This window comes from Sturnus vulgaris, chromosome Z (genome assembly GCF_052056855.1).
Source record: "Sturnus vulgaris isolate bStuVul1 chromosome Z, bStuVul1.hap1, whole genome shotgun sequence".
Classification (NCBI taxonomy): domain Eukaryota; kingdom Metazoa; phylum Chordata; class Aves; order Passeriformes; family Sturnidae; genus Sturnus; species Sturnus vulgaris.
In genome coordinates, this window is record NC_142283.1 from 19,691,704 (window position 1) to 19,708,217 (window position 16,514).

At 37.7% G+C, this 16,514-nt stretch overlaps 2 protein-coding genes across 4 annotated transcripts in view; both read left to right on the forward strand.

Annotated features, from left to right (window-relative positions):
• Nucleotides 1-5,295, forward strand: part of AP3S1 (adaptor related protein complex 3 subunit sigma 1) — a 28,698-nt gene extending 23,403 nt beyond the window's left edge. For both annotated transcript variants that reach the window (XM_014892954.2, XM_088156586.1), the window contains one exon: nt 3,993-5,295. In XM_014892954.2, coding sequence (XP_014748440.1) covers nt 3,993-4,121 — 129 coding nt within the window. In that variant the 3' untranslated portion in view covers nt 4,122-5,295. The remainder of the gene's footprint in view (nt 1-3,992) is intronic.
• Nucleotides 5,296-7,778: 2,483 nt separating this feature from the next.
• Nucleotides 7,779-16,514, forward strand: part of LVRN (laeverin) — a 61,941-nt gene continuing 53,205 nt past the window's right edge. The window contains exon 1 of one of the 2 annotated variants that reach the window (XM_088156584.1): nt 7,779-7,883. The gene's annotated coding sequence lies outside the window, so the exon portion shown is untranslated. Of the gene's footprint in view, nt 7,884-10,730; nt 10,877-16,514 lie in introns of those variants that run through there. The other variant, XM_088156585.1, reaches the window with a different exon arrangement.

Below are 16,514 nucleotides of genomic sequence, written 5' to 3' on the forward strand. Positions count from 1 at the left end.
ATGGAACCTAAAATTTTAATACGCAGCATTTCAACATTAAAGCACATCCTTCACCAGCAAATGAAATTGAGAGTACAAAGGAGCTGCAGCAAAACTGTGTTGTATTGGCTTATTGTTATACCAGCTGTATGCAGTTCATATTGTCTTTCTGAAATTGCATTGATTATGTCTTAAGAAATTTCAGTTTCACTTGCTTTAGTCATTTGCTTGCTGTGACAGACAATTCATCATTCACTGCATGTTTAAAGCTTGCTAAGTGTTTTGTTTTTTTCAAGTGGAACAGTTTTTTTTCCTTTTACATCACCAACTTACCTGCTGAATTATATGATAAAAAAGGCAGGTGGAACTTGAGTTCAGTGTTACAGTGAAAGCTGTATTAATCAAGTGCCTCTAGAAAATGACTCAAAAGCACATGGGGCTGAAAGTGCATTCTTTTTGTACCTGTGTGTTTGTGAATACAGTTCACTTCCAGTAAAAGACATGGAAGGACTGTGAACTAGTTCACCTCCTTACCAGGAAGGAGTGCTAAGGAGTTCAAATATAATAGCATTTGAATTGTATTAGTTATCCAGTTCAAGTGCTTTTCAGCCATTTTATTAATTAGACATTTTGATGAACTGTTTGCTCTTTCTTAGAAATGCTATGTAACTGTATTGTGCTTGATAAGGTGGACATTAATTGTGCTAAATAGCAGTCTGCTATGCATTTTATGCATCCACTGTTCTACAAACTCACTTAATACAGAGAGTTGCAGGAGAAGAGAATGTAATAGTTTGAAAATCTCTACTCCTGCATCTGATAGTGAAAGATAATCTTGCTGTCAAAAAAATCACGGAATCTGACAATCACAGCAATTTTGTCAGGGAGCTTCACTGATCATGATCCAGAATGGTCCTCATGAAATGTGACTGTTGGAAGTTGTGACTGTGTTGGGGGGTGGAAGGGCAGTGGTCATTTCAACTGTGGTAATTTTAATAATTCTCAATTGTGTCTCCATTGTATCCTATGCCATTGGGGCGGGAGGCAGGGACTGTAAGTCTGTATAAAGAGGATAGTAGCAGGTAGGTAAAAATAATGACCAATTATACTAAAAATGTTATTTGTCCATTAAGAATAAATAACTTCCATTAAATTAGGGTAAAGAATCTCCATCCAAGTAACCCAGAAGGTACCTCTCCTTTGAATTGCCAGCCATGTGCTACCATGTCATTACTTACTTTATTTTTCTGATTTCCCATTTTTCAGTTGTAAATTGTATAATTCATTGCTTTTAAGTAGTATTTTCATCTTCTTTATGGAAAACAGTTTACATTGCCCCATTTTGCTTAATGAATTTTTCGTCCATTACTGCAAATAGATTTTAAAGAATTAAAAGCATTTAATGTTTCATCCAATAAGATTTCACTGGTAGTTAGCTCTTGATTTGAAATTAGTATTTCCAAGTTCTTAGATGTAAAAAGAGCAGTGTTGGGCATTTTCATGCCTTCTGCACTGCTATTTTAATACGTAGAAAGAAATTGTGATGTCTTAATACTACTCTTTTAACTTATTGCAGATTCAGGGATGCAGATTTTGGTTACTTGCATTTCTTAATGCAGCACTGTTAGTGTTAGGTCCAGGTTTTCCCCTTTAAATAAATACTGCTATTGAAGGAGCCTCTGAAGAGAATGACCTGATAGACTTGGTGATGTTAAGGGAAATGAAGGAAAAAGAGAGCTTGAAAATACTTTCTTTTTTTTCGCCTTTTGAGTTTTACTTGGGCTATACTTCTGAGAACTGATAATTTAGGTTGTCAGGGCCAAAGTGAGAGGAAATTTGTTTACATTAGAGGTTCAGTTTTCTGAGCTTTCTTCTCTGCCCCCACATGCTTTTCCCAACTTTGGCATATCTCACATAGGAGGGTTTGACAGGGAAGATATTGCTAATGTGTGACTCATGGCTTTCTGGTCCCTGTTTCTTCTTCTGGGAATCATCCCATGACTAAAATCTAGGGGTTTGTGATACTTTAGCTTTTCCACATAAAGGGTTCGTTCAAAATCAGAAACTTTAATTGGTTTTATTTTGACTTGTTTTATGTTTTTGAAGGAAGAACAATAGGTAGGATTTTAAGTGAAAATCTTATGTTAACTTGACTTTATATTTATTTCTTATAAGAGAGCAGTAAAAGGGAGAAAAATGTTTTTTTCATAGCCTTCAAAAAGTAGAGTTATTATCTGATGAGCGTGTGGGGTGTCTGTCTGCTTTTGTGCAGTAGACCAGGTAGACACCATGGAAGTCAGGTGTACTCCTCAGTAGTTTCAGCCTGCACTTGCAATGAATTTCAGTGAAAACCAAGAGTCTGAAAAGGTTATGCTTTGAGTGGTAGTCATGTGCCAAAGCTTTTTAATAATCAAACATGATATAAATGAAAAACAACCAAGTTTTTCTTCTTTCATTTTGGGTATTTCTTGTTCAGAAATACTTTATATGCAAATGGGCTCGTTTCTACAGTCTGTGACAAATCTAAAATTAAAGACCTTCAATTTCTACAGGTTTAGTCTTTTTTAAAACCAATTCTTAGCGTCTTGTTTTGTTTCTTGTGGATTGCTCAATCCACAAGATTGACTTTTACTGGACCTGCAAGATGCCACATGCTAAAGCTAGTAGTTCTAAAAATCACCTTGTGATTTTTATTGTTTTTTAATATTTTAAGTCTTACTTTCAAAACATCAAAATAAAAGTTAATTATATTTACATATTCAGGGAATTTGGAATATGATGTCTTTTTCTGCTAATAAGAGCTCTTCTTTTAAAAATCCTCCATGCCTTTTTCTTTCCTTGCAAAAACAAAAATTATTTTTACACTTTTGTGGCAAGCCTAAAGTAAAACCACACTGCAAATTTTAAATCTACATAGAGAACCTAAACTTTTAGGAGAAACATTTCTGTACTTAAAATGGGTTTTTTCACAACATCAAATATAGTACCAACTCTTATAGTCTTGTTTTAATAGTCCTTAAAATAACAAGGTTTTGAATAGGTGTTTTCAGAAGCAATAGGGAAAGATGATTTTTGGTATGTCTTCAAGCCTCTGAGCTGTAAATTATTAGCATTTCATAATATACCTCTGTGTATAAAGTTGGCAGCTACTTTATCTAAAAGCAGAACTAAATGGAAGTCAGTAATTCTCTGTCGTAAAACTTACATGTTTATACAGACAGGCTGTAGTTTTGTGTGCAAAGAGACTGCATGCAACAGAGGACTTTAATAAAAAATAGGTGCTATTTAATGTAATAATAAATTAAATAAATTTGGCATAACTGTGTTGTGTAATGCTCAAGGGGATGCAGATATGTTAGTGTATAATTAGTTTCTGTGAGACAACAGATTATTCTAGCTTGTCTGTAGAAATTATCTGTCTGCATGCTCTTCATCACCCACAAATGCAGGGTGTTTATCCTTTTCATCTTAGTCTAAGCCACCTTGAAATACCTCTGTGTGTATATATATATATATATATTTGTGTGTGTATCTATATATGCACACGTGTGTGTGTGTATGTGTCTGTTCATTGACTTGACTGACATTCAGCACCTTGTTACTTTGAGGTTACTTATTCTGAACCTGTAACCAATGTTAGTCCAGTGTGAACCATGTGAACTTTTAGAATAGGCAAGAGACAAAGGCAGCACTTTGGGCACCCAACACCTCGAGACTGTTTTATAACGTGCACATCACATGTGCTTGGATAAGCCTCCTGTTCCTTCTTCTCATACTTCTCCATCCAGTTGACATTACATGTTTTACCATATAAAAAGGAATATGTGAACTGTTTTCTCTTTCTGGTTTAATATTTCCAAATAACCCATTTCATCCAAACACAATTACCATGTGGTTTTTCTAATTGTGTAACCATGGAAATACTTGAAAACTTAGTTGTCTGTGTATATTGCTGGTTAATCTTCTTGTGACCATCTTTGCCTGACTTGCATTTTTCCTCACTTTATATACAGGCTGGTTTAGCAGGAGCTCCAGCCCGGGCTGTTTCAGCTGTAAAGAATATGAATCTTCCAGAGATCCCAAGAAATATTAATATTGGTGACATCAGTATAAAAGTACCAAACCTGCCCACTTTTAAATAACATGGCTACTCCAGGTAATACGAAGGAAGAAATGTAATAGAGATTTACTGCATAATTGTTTACTAAATAAACATGTCTAACTTCTACTGTTTGGATAAAACTAAGGTACTGCATAGACATAACCTGAAAAGTCAGTGTGTGGAGTTGAATGTTGCTTTTGTCTTGTTTGTGAAATTAAAGGAAAGGGGTAGTTCCCATAGGATTTCTAAATTACATTCCTATGCCCTTGCAAGGCATATCACTGTGTCTCAGCTGCTGCAGTATTTTGGGGAAGTATTTAAGATGTTCTTTACTTTGTATAACGTATAATGCTGAGGTTTTTTGTATATCCACCAAAGTCTATAATTAGTGTGTTCTTTAACTACTTCTGTTTGTCATGATTATTTAAGACTTAAGTGCAAATGTTGCATGAAAACATTTAACTCATATTTTGTTTAAATAAAATCATAACAAACTGGACTTCGAAATACCTGGTTTTTGAAGTCTACTGTTTGCAATAAACCACATTATTTCCCATTCCTGGAGCCAATGGACTGTATATAAATACTGTTGTAGCAGACCTTGATGTTGTAGTTTAATCTCTGAAGGGCTTACAAAGGGGTATTGTGCTGAACATATTGGCTCTTTACATTTCTAACAAAAGCTGTTCATTATTATACTGAAGGAAAAAACTGCCTTTACTGAAGATCTGATGACTTTTGTTTACATATACATGTTGATACTTACACAATCTGATAGACTTTTGCTGATGGTCTGACTTTGTTTTGCGGAAAAATGGGCCCTGTGATTGCTCTGTGTTGTGAGAAGCACAGAATGGTCCGAGGAGATTATATTTGGGCAGCTCAAACTTTTACATGACAGTCTGTCAAATAATGTGATAAAGAACAACGCTCTGGAAAGACAAATGGGGATACTTTAATAGGGCCTCTGTGCCTGGTGACATTTGTGATTCTCTACTTTGAGAATTAGATTTGTATGACTCATAGTATTGTCAAGACCTCAGAGACATCTAAGTGCTATCACCTCTGCGTAAGTTGCTCAGCTCTTAAACTCTTCTGTGATTTAAAAAACATAAAAGGGGGATAGTGATTGTTTTTTATAATCATGCTCTTAAGCTCTATGTGATGTACAAGTCTGTTTCAATGAATAATAAAATTATCGTTGGGATATTTAAGAATTCCTGCAAAGCCTTTTTTTTCTCCAAAAAAGTATTGATACTGTATGTGAAAATGCAATAATACTATATGAAGAAAAAGAGATTTCAGGACTAGTCTGAGAGGTCGTCCATTACTCCAGGGATTTGGATTTTATGTAAACTTAAGTGTTCTTTTCCTTTCAGTTGAATGTTAAGACCTACTCTGTGGGATAAACTTTGAAGCATGTTACATTTTCTGTTTGATCAACAGTAATTGGCATCTTTTGGGAGCATTTGAGAGAGAAAAGAAGAAATTACTTTTGAGGCAGAAATTCTGATACAATCCAAGGAATTTTAATGTATTTCTTAAGGTGGGTGCAGGGGGAGAACAACTTCATGTACATTCTTTGTATTACCTTTAGTAAACAACGACTAACATACACCATTTTAAAAATGCTTTTGAAAACAGAGTTGCTCTCTCCAGACCTCTCAAAAAGAGTATTTATTCTTCCAAATCAACTCTCTTAGTTTGAGGCTTCCAAAAATTTCAGGTGAGTTTTAAGTAATTAACTGCCTTTTTATAATTTTTGCCAAAGAAATTGAGAGATCATTTGTAGCCATTTTTTTTCCTCCCATGTGAGGTATTCCTTAATTGGACATCTGAGCTAGTACAAAACTAAAACTTGCCATTTCACCTGCTTTTGCTTACTTTTGTATATCTTCTTAATGTGTGGGATATGTGACATTCAAAGTAAAGATGTTGAAAGCTTTCCTCATTGTTGCCCCTGTGATGATATTGTTAGTTCTCCTGCCAAAGGAGGAATAGGACATTTTGAAACATTTGGTACTCTGACCTAGAGAATGTTCTTTGGGGTATTTGTTAAAGCAACTCAAAATTTCAGAAATTCTTCAGAGTCCTCTATTTTTGTTTCACTTTCTTCCCTCTAGTTCTTTTTCAGATTTGTAAGCTTATGTAGTTAAAACATTTTTCATTCCTTGCAGAGAAATATTTTCTGGCTTTATTTGGATGAAACACCCAAAAGAAAGTATGTCTGAGATGCATCTTGACATGAAACATATTTCAGATTAACTTCTCACCTGTCAATAGCCACCTTGTCTTTCATTTTAGTGAACTAGGTCTTTTAACAATTATATGGCTATTCTAAACTCTTTTGTTTTAGTTTTGTGCGTTACATTGCTCTTGTCTGTGCTGCTTTTCTCTGAACTGATGTGGTCTGCCAAAAGGCTTTTTCTCTGGACAACTCTTCCATAGACACCAGGCTTTCCATGAAGCTTCTCTGTGACTAGCCAGCAAATATTTAATGTGAGGCTGTAGCTCAGAGCTGCTGCTTCCTTACTCAGAAAATCTTTAGATGGGAAGAAACACCTCATTAGATTTTTCGCAGTAAAAATGCACTCCTTTCAAAGAGAAATTCTCATCCATAGAAAAGCCTCAATGGTAGCACTTTCCCCTTAAATAAACACAGATTCTATGACTTCCTCAGACTAGCTGAACCTGTCTGCTTGCCTCCCCTTTGCCAGAGAAATATCTTTTCTTTGCCTGTGGAGGTACTGTCCTCTTACCATGTCATTAGACACTGCTGGGAAAACGGGATACTTCCTTTATAGAAATTATGGAAATAGTATCCTTTCACTTCTGAGGCTTGCCTTGTGTTATATTCAGAAACTCATAGGCTTGCCACAATATTGATCTGCTTTTGTTCTTCACCTTCATGACAATGATGTGCCTTTTGAATTCTTTCTCCTATTTCATCAATTTCCTCTCAACCATTGCTTAGGATTTAAAATGGAAACAAAATGTGAGATCTAAATGATTAAGCTCTTGATTATGAATTTAAATGTAATTTTTAATATTTTATAACAGAAAAAAACCCACCTTTAGTCGATATAGGTGAGCAGATAAAAGTGTTTGTGTGTGGATATTTATATGTTTACATGCATATGTATATAAAACATCAGTCTTTTGCATATTGTTAAAAAGAAGGAAAGGTCATCTTGAGTCATCTACCAGCTACAGAAGACAGCCAAGTAATGTGCCATTCTCTAAATCCATAGGGCCTGCCTCTTAAGTGGTGTTCTTAAGGGTACCTGCATGTGTAAATGAATTACTGAAAGCCATTTTTCCTGACTCCAGGCCTCCATCTGCAAGATGGACTCTTCTAAACAAATAGAAAGGGCAGAAAGGATAATATTTCAATAGGGTGAGTAGGCTTTGTCATCTGCCTCCATAGACTTGGAACAGAGCCGCTAGTTTTACTACTGGGGCAGGGGCAGTAAGTACTGCTGAAAGAACATTTTGGCCTTCTTTTTGTTAAAAGGTAAGTGTCTCATGTTGGCAGAGAATGCTGTCTGTGGTATCGGCAGCACAGACAGCACAATGTACTGTGCATTTTGTTCCTCTGTCCTCCCTGGACACCACTTTTTGTTTTGAATATATTATGGGAAAAGGGAAACTTTTACGTTACAATTATATACAATATTTATTTTCTTAAACAGGTGTTGCTGCTGTGATTCATTCTGCTTGACGCGGGTGGGTGGAGGAAAGTGTCGTTTGTTGCAAGAAGAAGCAAGTTCAAGCCAAACATTCAAATTAGTGCTGCCTTCCTGTGAGCACATTTGACCTTTTCTTACTAGCAGCACATTCCAATAAATGCTAAAATTAGTCCTGAGTTTTTCTTAGGCCTGTGATAGTCAAATGAGAACTTGCTAAAGTTCTAAGGATTACCTCATAAAACTCCTTGATAAATTTATTTTTTTAATTACAGCATATGTTGGGCATACCAAAGGAATTGTCTGCTTATAACTGTTAAAGAAAAACAGAGCCTAGGTCTTGCAGAAAATTTATTTCTCAACTTCTTCATTTGAAGAAGGAACAGGGAAAGCAACCAAATGCTGCCAAAATCTGCCTAAAAGTGAACAATTATTTTCACAAAAAGTACTGTTTTGTTATTTGCTGTAAACAATTACCATAACAAATCATAAGTCTTTTTCCATTGAGGGAAATTATCTGGCCTTGCAATTTTTGGTGTTCGGTGGTTACCCCAAGATACTCATTTAGTGTTTTCATTCCATGGGCAAAAGCAGAAATGTACTAACACTCTGCAATGTTAACTTGGCAGCCAGATCTCTTGTGTGCTGGTTTTGGTCTTGTGGCAAAGTAGGAGTGCAGTCTGACCTGGGAGCAACCACAGGTCAAGACATCCTCTCTTTGCACAGAGCCAATATGCCTGTGACTGGAATCCTAGGGACATTGGAGTTGATCCAGCATCCATCCCATGGGGCAGATTGACAGGCGCACTTGTGACATATTTCACTGCTTTCCTGCCCAGCTGATACTCAGTGGCACAGACAGACTTTGGGCGTCCCTTTCTGTGCTGGCTCTGCTGTACAGCCAGCCAGAAGGGCTGTCGAAGTGGAGCAAATCCCTCTCCAGATTCTCTCTGAACAGGATTATAAGCTTGTTACAAGAGCTGCATATAAGCACAGGCCTGTAACCACAGGTGTGAGCTGCTTGGATAGACACCTCTCTGTAGTCTCGTTGGTTTTTTTTTTGGGCGGGGTTCTGTTTTTGTTTTTTGTTGGTTAGCCTTCACAGATAAATCTATAGACCTTCTTCTCATAAGATTGTTGGGACTTGGCCAGCAGATTTGCTGTGGGATGTGAGCTGAATGTCACATGTTGAGATGTGTGCTGGGTAACTACATGATCTGTGTGCATGGTAGGATACCTGTGTGATCAGCACTCTCCGTGTGCACCTGAGAAACTTCACTGGTTCAGATGTGGCACTTGCATCTTCCCCTCTAAAGGCCCATCTGAACAAGTTTCACCAAGCAGTCTCCAGAACAGAAAAGCAAAACTGAAATGGACTGTGCATTTTAAATAGTCATTGCAATAATTTGCTCTGCTGACGTGTGTCAGGACAGCAAAGATCTGTCGCGTTTCAAACAGCCATCGCATTCCCAAGTGAGGTGCTGTGTTGCTTCACATGAGAGCTGTTTGGATCAGAGGACAGAACTCATACTTCCTTTCCTTTCCTGAGTTACTGTGACATACCATGTGTCATTGCTTCCCTGCCTCTCATACAAAGTCTGTTTTCGTCAGGGTGGGCTGTCTGTGTCTGTCTGTCTGTCTTTTGTGTGTTTTCAGGACAGGTACTCCAGCAGAGTCCAGCTGCTGTCCCTCCTCAAGGTGTTGAGCAGTCATTCGGGATTCAATTGTGCTTGGCAACATGTAAAACATTAATTCAAACTGAGAGACAGTGAGTTGAGATTACATGTGAGAAAAGAATTCTTTACTGGCCAGGTGGTGAGGCACTAAAACAGGTTGCCCAGAGAAGCTGTGGATACTCCAGCCCTGTAGGTGTGTAAGGCCAAGAAGAGCTCTGAGCAACCTGGTTTAGTGAAATTTGTCCCTGTCCATGGCAGGGGGCTTGGAACTATGTGACATTAACTGTTCAATCCCAACCATTTAGTGATTCTATGAATCTGTTTCTGTATAAAACTACATTAATACAGGCATCTGTATCCTGCTGAAGTTTCCCTTGCTACTTTAAAATCAAGGACAGGTAAAGGTTGGTTAGAGACAAGCCCTTCTGTGGACCTGCATGCTGGAACCGTAATGCAGGCAAAGGAGGGAGAATGAAAGTCAGTGTGAAAGTCTCTTGCCAGAGGGTAACTTGAGACTGTAGTGTGGAGCTGAAAGTCTGAGGAAGCCTCATGAGGTATTAAAATTTTCGTAGGGACTATGAGGCTACACAAAAAGCCTAATCCAGGTCTTTAGCAAGAGGTGCTATCACAGAGATGATCAGGAAAAAATTGGCAGGTGGGAGCAGAGAGAACAATTTACAATTTAGAGTCACATACAGGAAATCAGAAGGAAGGTAATAAATAGGTAAGAAATTATTTCCCTTGTGGCATCAGTGCAACAGACTGCAAAGCTTGCAAGTATTACCATGTCAAATGGTAAATGGTCCTGTGCCTTGGAAATTTCAATTCTTAGGATCTTGTCTGTTACAGCCCATTTAAGTAGTTTAATGCCACTATAGTATCTCGTTAGTTTGGTTGCAGTTTACTGAAATACTTCATAATCTACTTACCCAAAAATACTTATCCCAGCGTTATGAGTTAGCACAACACAAGTTAACAGCTGTCCCTGCTATGTCCCCTCCCAGGTTCCTGTGTGCTCCCAGCCTGGAGTGGGGTGGTGTCAGAAAAGGCCTTACTTGACACTGCAATACTTGTAATGGGGGTGCTATCTATGCTGGTTGGTTACAAATCCAAAGCATAGTACCATATGTGCTGCTATAAAGAAAATTAAATCTGTCCCAACCAATTCCAAGGGAATAGTAAGAGCTATAGTAGGATGGGGGAAGATGATGTGATAGGGTAATAACTCAGTAAGACATTGCATCATGCATGAAGTCATTATTTTAAATTCATTCTTTCATAGGTATGTGTGGGTGAAAGGAGCCAAGTACCAAAGAGAGGGCTTGGGCAAAAAGAAATTGGTAATTTGCAGAGCAGCTTGGAAAGGATGCTGTCCAAAACCCATAAGAAAAACAAGTGTAATTAAGGTTGTAAAAGAAGAAGGAGCTAAACAGGTAATTTTATACTCTGGGAATAAAACTGTGACAGAATTGAGAAACATTTTATTGGGTAAAGTCAGAGAGAGAGGGAAAGAAAATAGCCATTGCAAACCCAGGTCTTTTTTGGCTAAAGACAAAAGCAGCAAGCTTTAAACTGCTAAGATAGATGTATATTATCTGACAGTTGCTGGTTGATCTAATTTTGCTTTCCTGTCAACCATTCATCTAACGGCAGCATGAGTGATAAGGAAACACTAACAAAGATGAAAAGAAAACTAATGGATTTAAATTGAGGAAAGAGAAAACTTGCTGTTTCTTAGTATGTACTACATATTATTAGCAGCATTTGTGAACATAACAAAATACTTCCACCATGTTTGTGCATTTTCTGATGCAAAACAGTGATAGGGCTGCTGGTGGGGTGAATATTCAGGGTAGTGATAGCAGATGAGGTCTCCAGTCTCCTTTTTCCCCTAGCCCTCTTCTACCTATGCTGCCTGTTAAATAAATGACAGGCTAAAATGAGAAGAGGGCTGGATTACTTCAGGGTGTATGTCAATTTCAGTGCCAAGACTGGGATTCCCAAGTGATGTTTCCTTTTAAGAAAATTTCTCCTGCTCACCAGAAGAATGAATAACATTCCTGAGTCATCAAGTTTGCTTGGCATCCATATGTTTCAAGTTTTTAGATATTTTGACTTGTAAGAGTGTAAGGAACACAAAGCTTCTTGATCAAAATAAGAGTGAAAATAACAGTTTGTGTCATACTTCAGAGTTGTGTTTAGAAATTGGTCTCTGAGTTTGACTGTAATGGGGTCTGTCATCTACTCACTGTTCAGTGTGTGCTGTGACAGTCATGCCTGCTCATAGGAGGACACACTTCTGGAATTTCAAATATCTCTCCTTGCTCTTCCCACTCATCACTCTTTCCTCATCATTTTTTGGCCAAATAATTCCAAATAAAAGTTTGAATATATTGGGAGGGCTAGAAAGGAGCTTCACTCACTTCCTCCCAAGCTGATCCTCTAAATTCTATCTTTGTTACTAAAAATTTGGTAAAATAAACTCCTTAACACAAGTGTAGTATTAAGAAGTAGGCATTCTTTATTTGGATGGATACACAGGGGATAGCTCCTCCAAGATCTGTGCAGGCTGAGTACAGGAATGTTTCTATTTTTATACTGCATTTTACACACGTATCGATTGATTGATTGTCCCAGAATAAACATACATATGATAATCATTTCCCCAGAATCATTAACGTATCTTCCCTCCCCTTTACGCCTGTGTTCTTCTGTCCTGGGAGTCTCTCTGGTGGTCCCTGGTGGTCATAGACCCCACTGTTCCAGGTGACCTGGCAGAGTTGGCAGGGTACTGGGGCTGGTGAACTTCCAGTTCCCCTTCTTACACAATGGGCATAGTGGAATTCTACAGGCCAGTGGTTTTGGAGAACAAGCATTGTGTTAGCTCACCAGGTGTAGACAATTTATCATCTAGTAACATCTTCATGAGCTGGAGATACCTGGTGCATTAGCAGGTGGCCTGGATTTTTTAGGAGGGCTGGGGAAGCTGCAGCCTCATTGAAGTGAGCCCTTCAGTGCATAGCAGGTATGAGAGAGCTGAGAATGTGCTGCTGTGGCTGCAGGCTACAGACTCAGGGTGGATGGCAAAAGCAGAGCTGTGTCTAGACAGCAGCAGGGAGGCTGAATGCAGGGTGTTTCAAGTTAGAGAAAACAGTGAAGAAAATAGTCTATTGCCAGAAGACGTGCTAGTGGCTTTTCACTTACTTAGTCTTTTTGTTACACGTAAGTACTGTGCCAAAGGTTTGGGGGTTCCAGTAACATTTAATGGCCAAAGACCTGTTTAGCACAGGGGTTTCAGCACAGGGCCAGTGCAAATACATTATAATTTTTTTCTGTCTCCAAGTTAATTATTGCATCATATGTTTTCTTTACCTTAGCGAAATTATTCTCTTTTCCCCTCCCTAGCTTCTGAGTTTCAGTATTAAAAAAAGACTCACTTGGAGTTTTTGTAGAGATAAGATGATGATCATCATTGTCATCATAATCATTATTACTCTTCTTACTGATTTAGCAGATGAGGGGTTAGGGGAGGCAGTTTGAGTGGAGCTTTGGTTTATAAGTCGACAGCTCAGGTTTACAGCTTTAAGTGTGGGAAGACCTTCTAATTCTCTTGGTTACAGCACACATGAGGAGTGGCAGACCCCTCACTTGAGCTGGAGAGGGAACTGCAACTCCAGTACTTCTGTGTGAGAGGCCACTGAACTTCCTTGCTTGACATCAGACAAGAGTGGTTTTGACAAAATCCATTAATTTAATAGATTCAAATGAAAGAAATAGAAAACTTGGGGATGCGAGTAGAAACTGAAAAAGGGAGTTTCTTGGCAAGAAGAGAAAAGAAGTTGAACACAGTTTGGGAAAAGTGATTTGAAAGAGAGGTGATGGAAAAAGTCATGGGAAGGACAGGCACACAGAGGCCGAATGTAGAAATTTCTGAAGAAAAAAACCCTGAAAGGTGACTCACAAATGTAGGATGGGAGGGTAGGAATCAAGATGCTACTGGAAGACTGTTGCATGAGGTGAAGTTTGTTAGGGGATTGCCAGATGAGAAAATCAGGAGGGGCTGTGGCTTTGCTGCAGAGCCATTTGACTGGATGAACAGTATGGATCCCATCAAGCCCCTCGGGAGAAATATGGGTGAATTCTCTTTTTAGACAGCTCTGAAATGTCTCCTTCGAGGTGGACAGACTTTCCATCATTAATGAAATCTTAATACCAAATTCACATTGATTCTATTTTGTGAACACAGTAATATAAAATACGTACATGCATACATCTATCTATCTATCTATCTATCTATCTATAAATTTTATTCATGATAGAGAATTTGCATGAATTTTGCTACCATATTTACCAAAGTATACAGGTCCAAATGAGAGCTGTACAGCTGCTTAGCCTTGGAGTGAACACATAAAAGTTGTGTTGTTTTTATTAGTGTATTGTTTTAGTATAAACTTAAGGTTAAATGGTACTGCATGTCACTTTCTGGTTATGGAATTTGTTGGGTGGAGGGACTGGAAGAGACAGGAATGTGAGTCAAGGTAGGGCTGTAGGAATTATTGTTGATGCTTATGGAGGAAAATAGGATCTGCTATACACTGGAAATTCATTAACATGACATTTCAAAGTTCTGTAGGAGCTGTTTCTAAGTGAGCAGGCCAGGGCTTAAGGAGGAGATGAGATAGGTAGGTAGATAGAGAGATACACAGATAAAAGTACAGTAATTCATTATTCTTCTACTTTTTGGAACTCCTTTTCTAACTGTGAAAGATACTTTGTCCAAGATGAATAAATCATAGCTTTACTTACATGGCAGTTTTGTCAAGATGACTCTGCAGTGTACACAGTGACCAATGAATAAGCACAACTGTCATAATTAAACTTGATTTATCATTTCTCAGCAGTTTAAAACAACAAACATTCTCCCACCAAAAAAAGAAAATACTCCCACAAAATTCCTCTTTTAGGTAGCCACTCTGCTCCTTCCTCTGTTTTTTATTGAACAGAATTGCACAAAAATAAAGCAGTCAGGAAATTGGAGTTCTAGCTGTCTGAGGTGCACTTCCAGTCTGGAAAATCACATGCTCCTAACTAAGAAGTAATAGGATACCAAAAAAACCATGAGAGGTTATGAAGACCAGTATACTAAAATCCCTGGATTTTGTGTTTTGAAGTTTGGGTTGTGCTTGAATATGTTCTTGTCTGCTCATTTAAGTATGAGAATAATCTTGAAAAGTAGTTTTTTAACTGTTTTTGAGTTTGAGGTGGTCTGAGCAGGTATGACTAGGATGTTTTCAGATCTGTTGGTATAGCAGAACACTTGCTGAGCTCTGCCAGACTCAAGGATCACAACTACTTGTCACAACCAGCAAGGAGGCTGTGTTACTTCTTTATGTAGAGCTTTGTAGCGACAGCATAAACGTCCTCACATAAAGGAGATTGATAATTGTGACCCAAACTGTTTCAGCTGTGAGGATTAATTAGTGCTGCTAAGAAAGAAGCTGTGCTTGAGGAAAGGAAGAAGGACAAGCGCACTGTTTTTTGAAGAGGTTGTAGAACTTCAGGCACGAAACTACCCTATTAACCAGCACTCCATTGTGACTTACTGGTGTAATTAGAAACACACTGTGTTTATTTGTATCCCTAAAACTAATCAGCTAAACTTGCTCCTCCTCTAGGAATATTGAGATCCATCTCATGTTTTAGTGGATCACAAACAGAGGCTAGCATTTTTGTTCTCAACATCATTGTTTATTTAGAAATGTGACAATTCTCTAGCACGTAGCAATTCTCAAATGCAATCACTTGTAAATCAATACAGAGCAGCTGTTTATCTGGGGAGAGAGGCATCAATTCAGCAGATTATTAATTTTTGCAAAATTAGAGTTTTGTAGAAGGTGCTTGGTTGTGACCATAGCTGTTAAGGACTGAATCTGAGCTGACAGGAATTTTTAATGACAGTTTTCACTGCATGCAATTTGTGCTTAAAACCAAAGCAGGTACCAAAGCAACACTTGGTACATGGACAGCTAAAGCGCTGAACTCAAACAGTAGTTCCAAATTAACAAAATGTTATTATCTACTCTGGACTTCTCACTCCCAGTTTCTTTGCAGGAAATCTTGAAAAATCTTGGGTTTCTCCCTAAGTGGCACAGGAATAATTTTCAGAGTTGGAAAAGTTTCTAGGCACTCCTCCCAACCCCTTCTAAACTGTAGTTGTCTTAAGACACCATCTTCCTTACTAGTTAAACTTGAAAAATACCTGTGAAATCCTATTCACTAAACATGAATTACATTATTTATTTTTATCAGACATTTCCCTAGTGAAACACAAGTGTGGGAATTAGGGTAAAATGCAGCATCATGAAGACCTAGATGGTGAGGTTAGTGGAGTTTAGCAACACAGGATATTTCAAAGGTTGCCACTGTGAATCAGACTTGTGTAAGAAGTTATGTATAATAAACAGTTTTTAACAATTGGATCCTAATGATATGAAAGTTTACTTCAGGCCTATAGGGTTTTTTCCTCCTTTGTATGTCAGCATTTAGAAAACAAAGGTTTTTTTCACACTTTTCAGAATTGTTTTCAGTTTTTTGTGGTTGAGACTGATTATGTTGGATGTGAGTACAATCCCTATTATATAAATATGTGATTTTGAAATGCAATACATTACAGTGCTTGCTTTAGTGTAATGTGACTACATAAAAACAGTTTGTTCCCCCAAGATCCAAACAAACAAAATATGTTCTGTATTTGCTTCATGGGTTCAACCACAAGAAATTTGACCTTATTTGCATCGTTTTTTTCTGTTTGAAAACATGCAACATCCAACATATTCATCTACCTTGTATCAAAACCACTACAAAAGATGATTTTTTTTCTCAGTATGTGGCGTCTCAAATTAATAGAAGATGGACATTTTTGTTTTCTGTATGACACAATAGAAAAAAATCTAATACTTTTAAAAGGTAGAGAAAATTCTTCATTTCAGGTAGCAGTTAATGTTATAAGGGAGAAATATGCCCATGTTTACAGTTACCATTATTTATTTATATGAAATACTAGATCTTTAT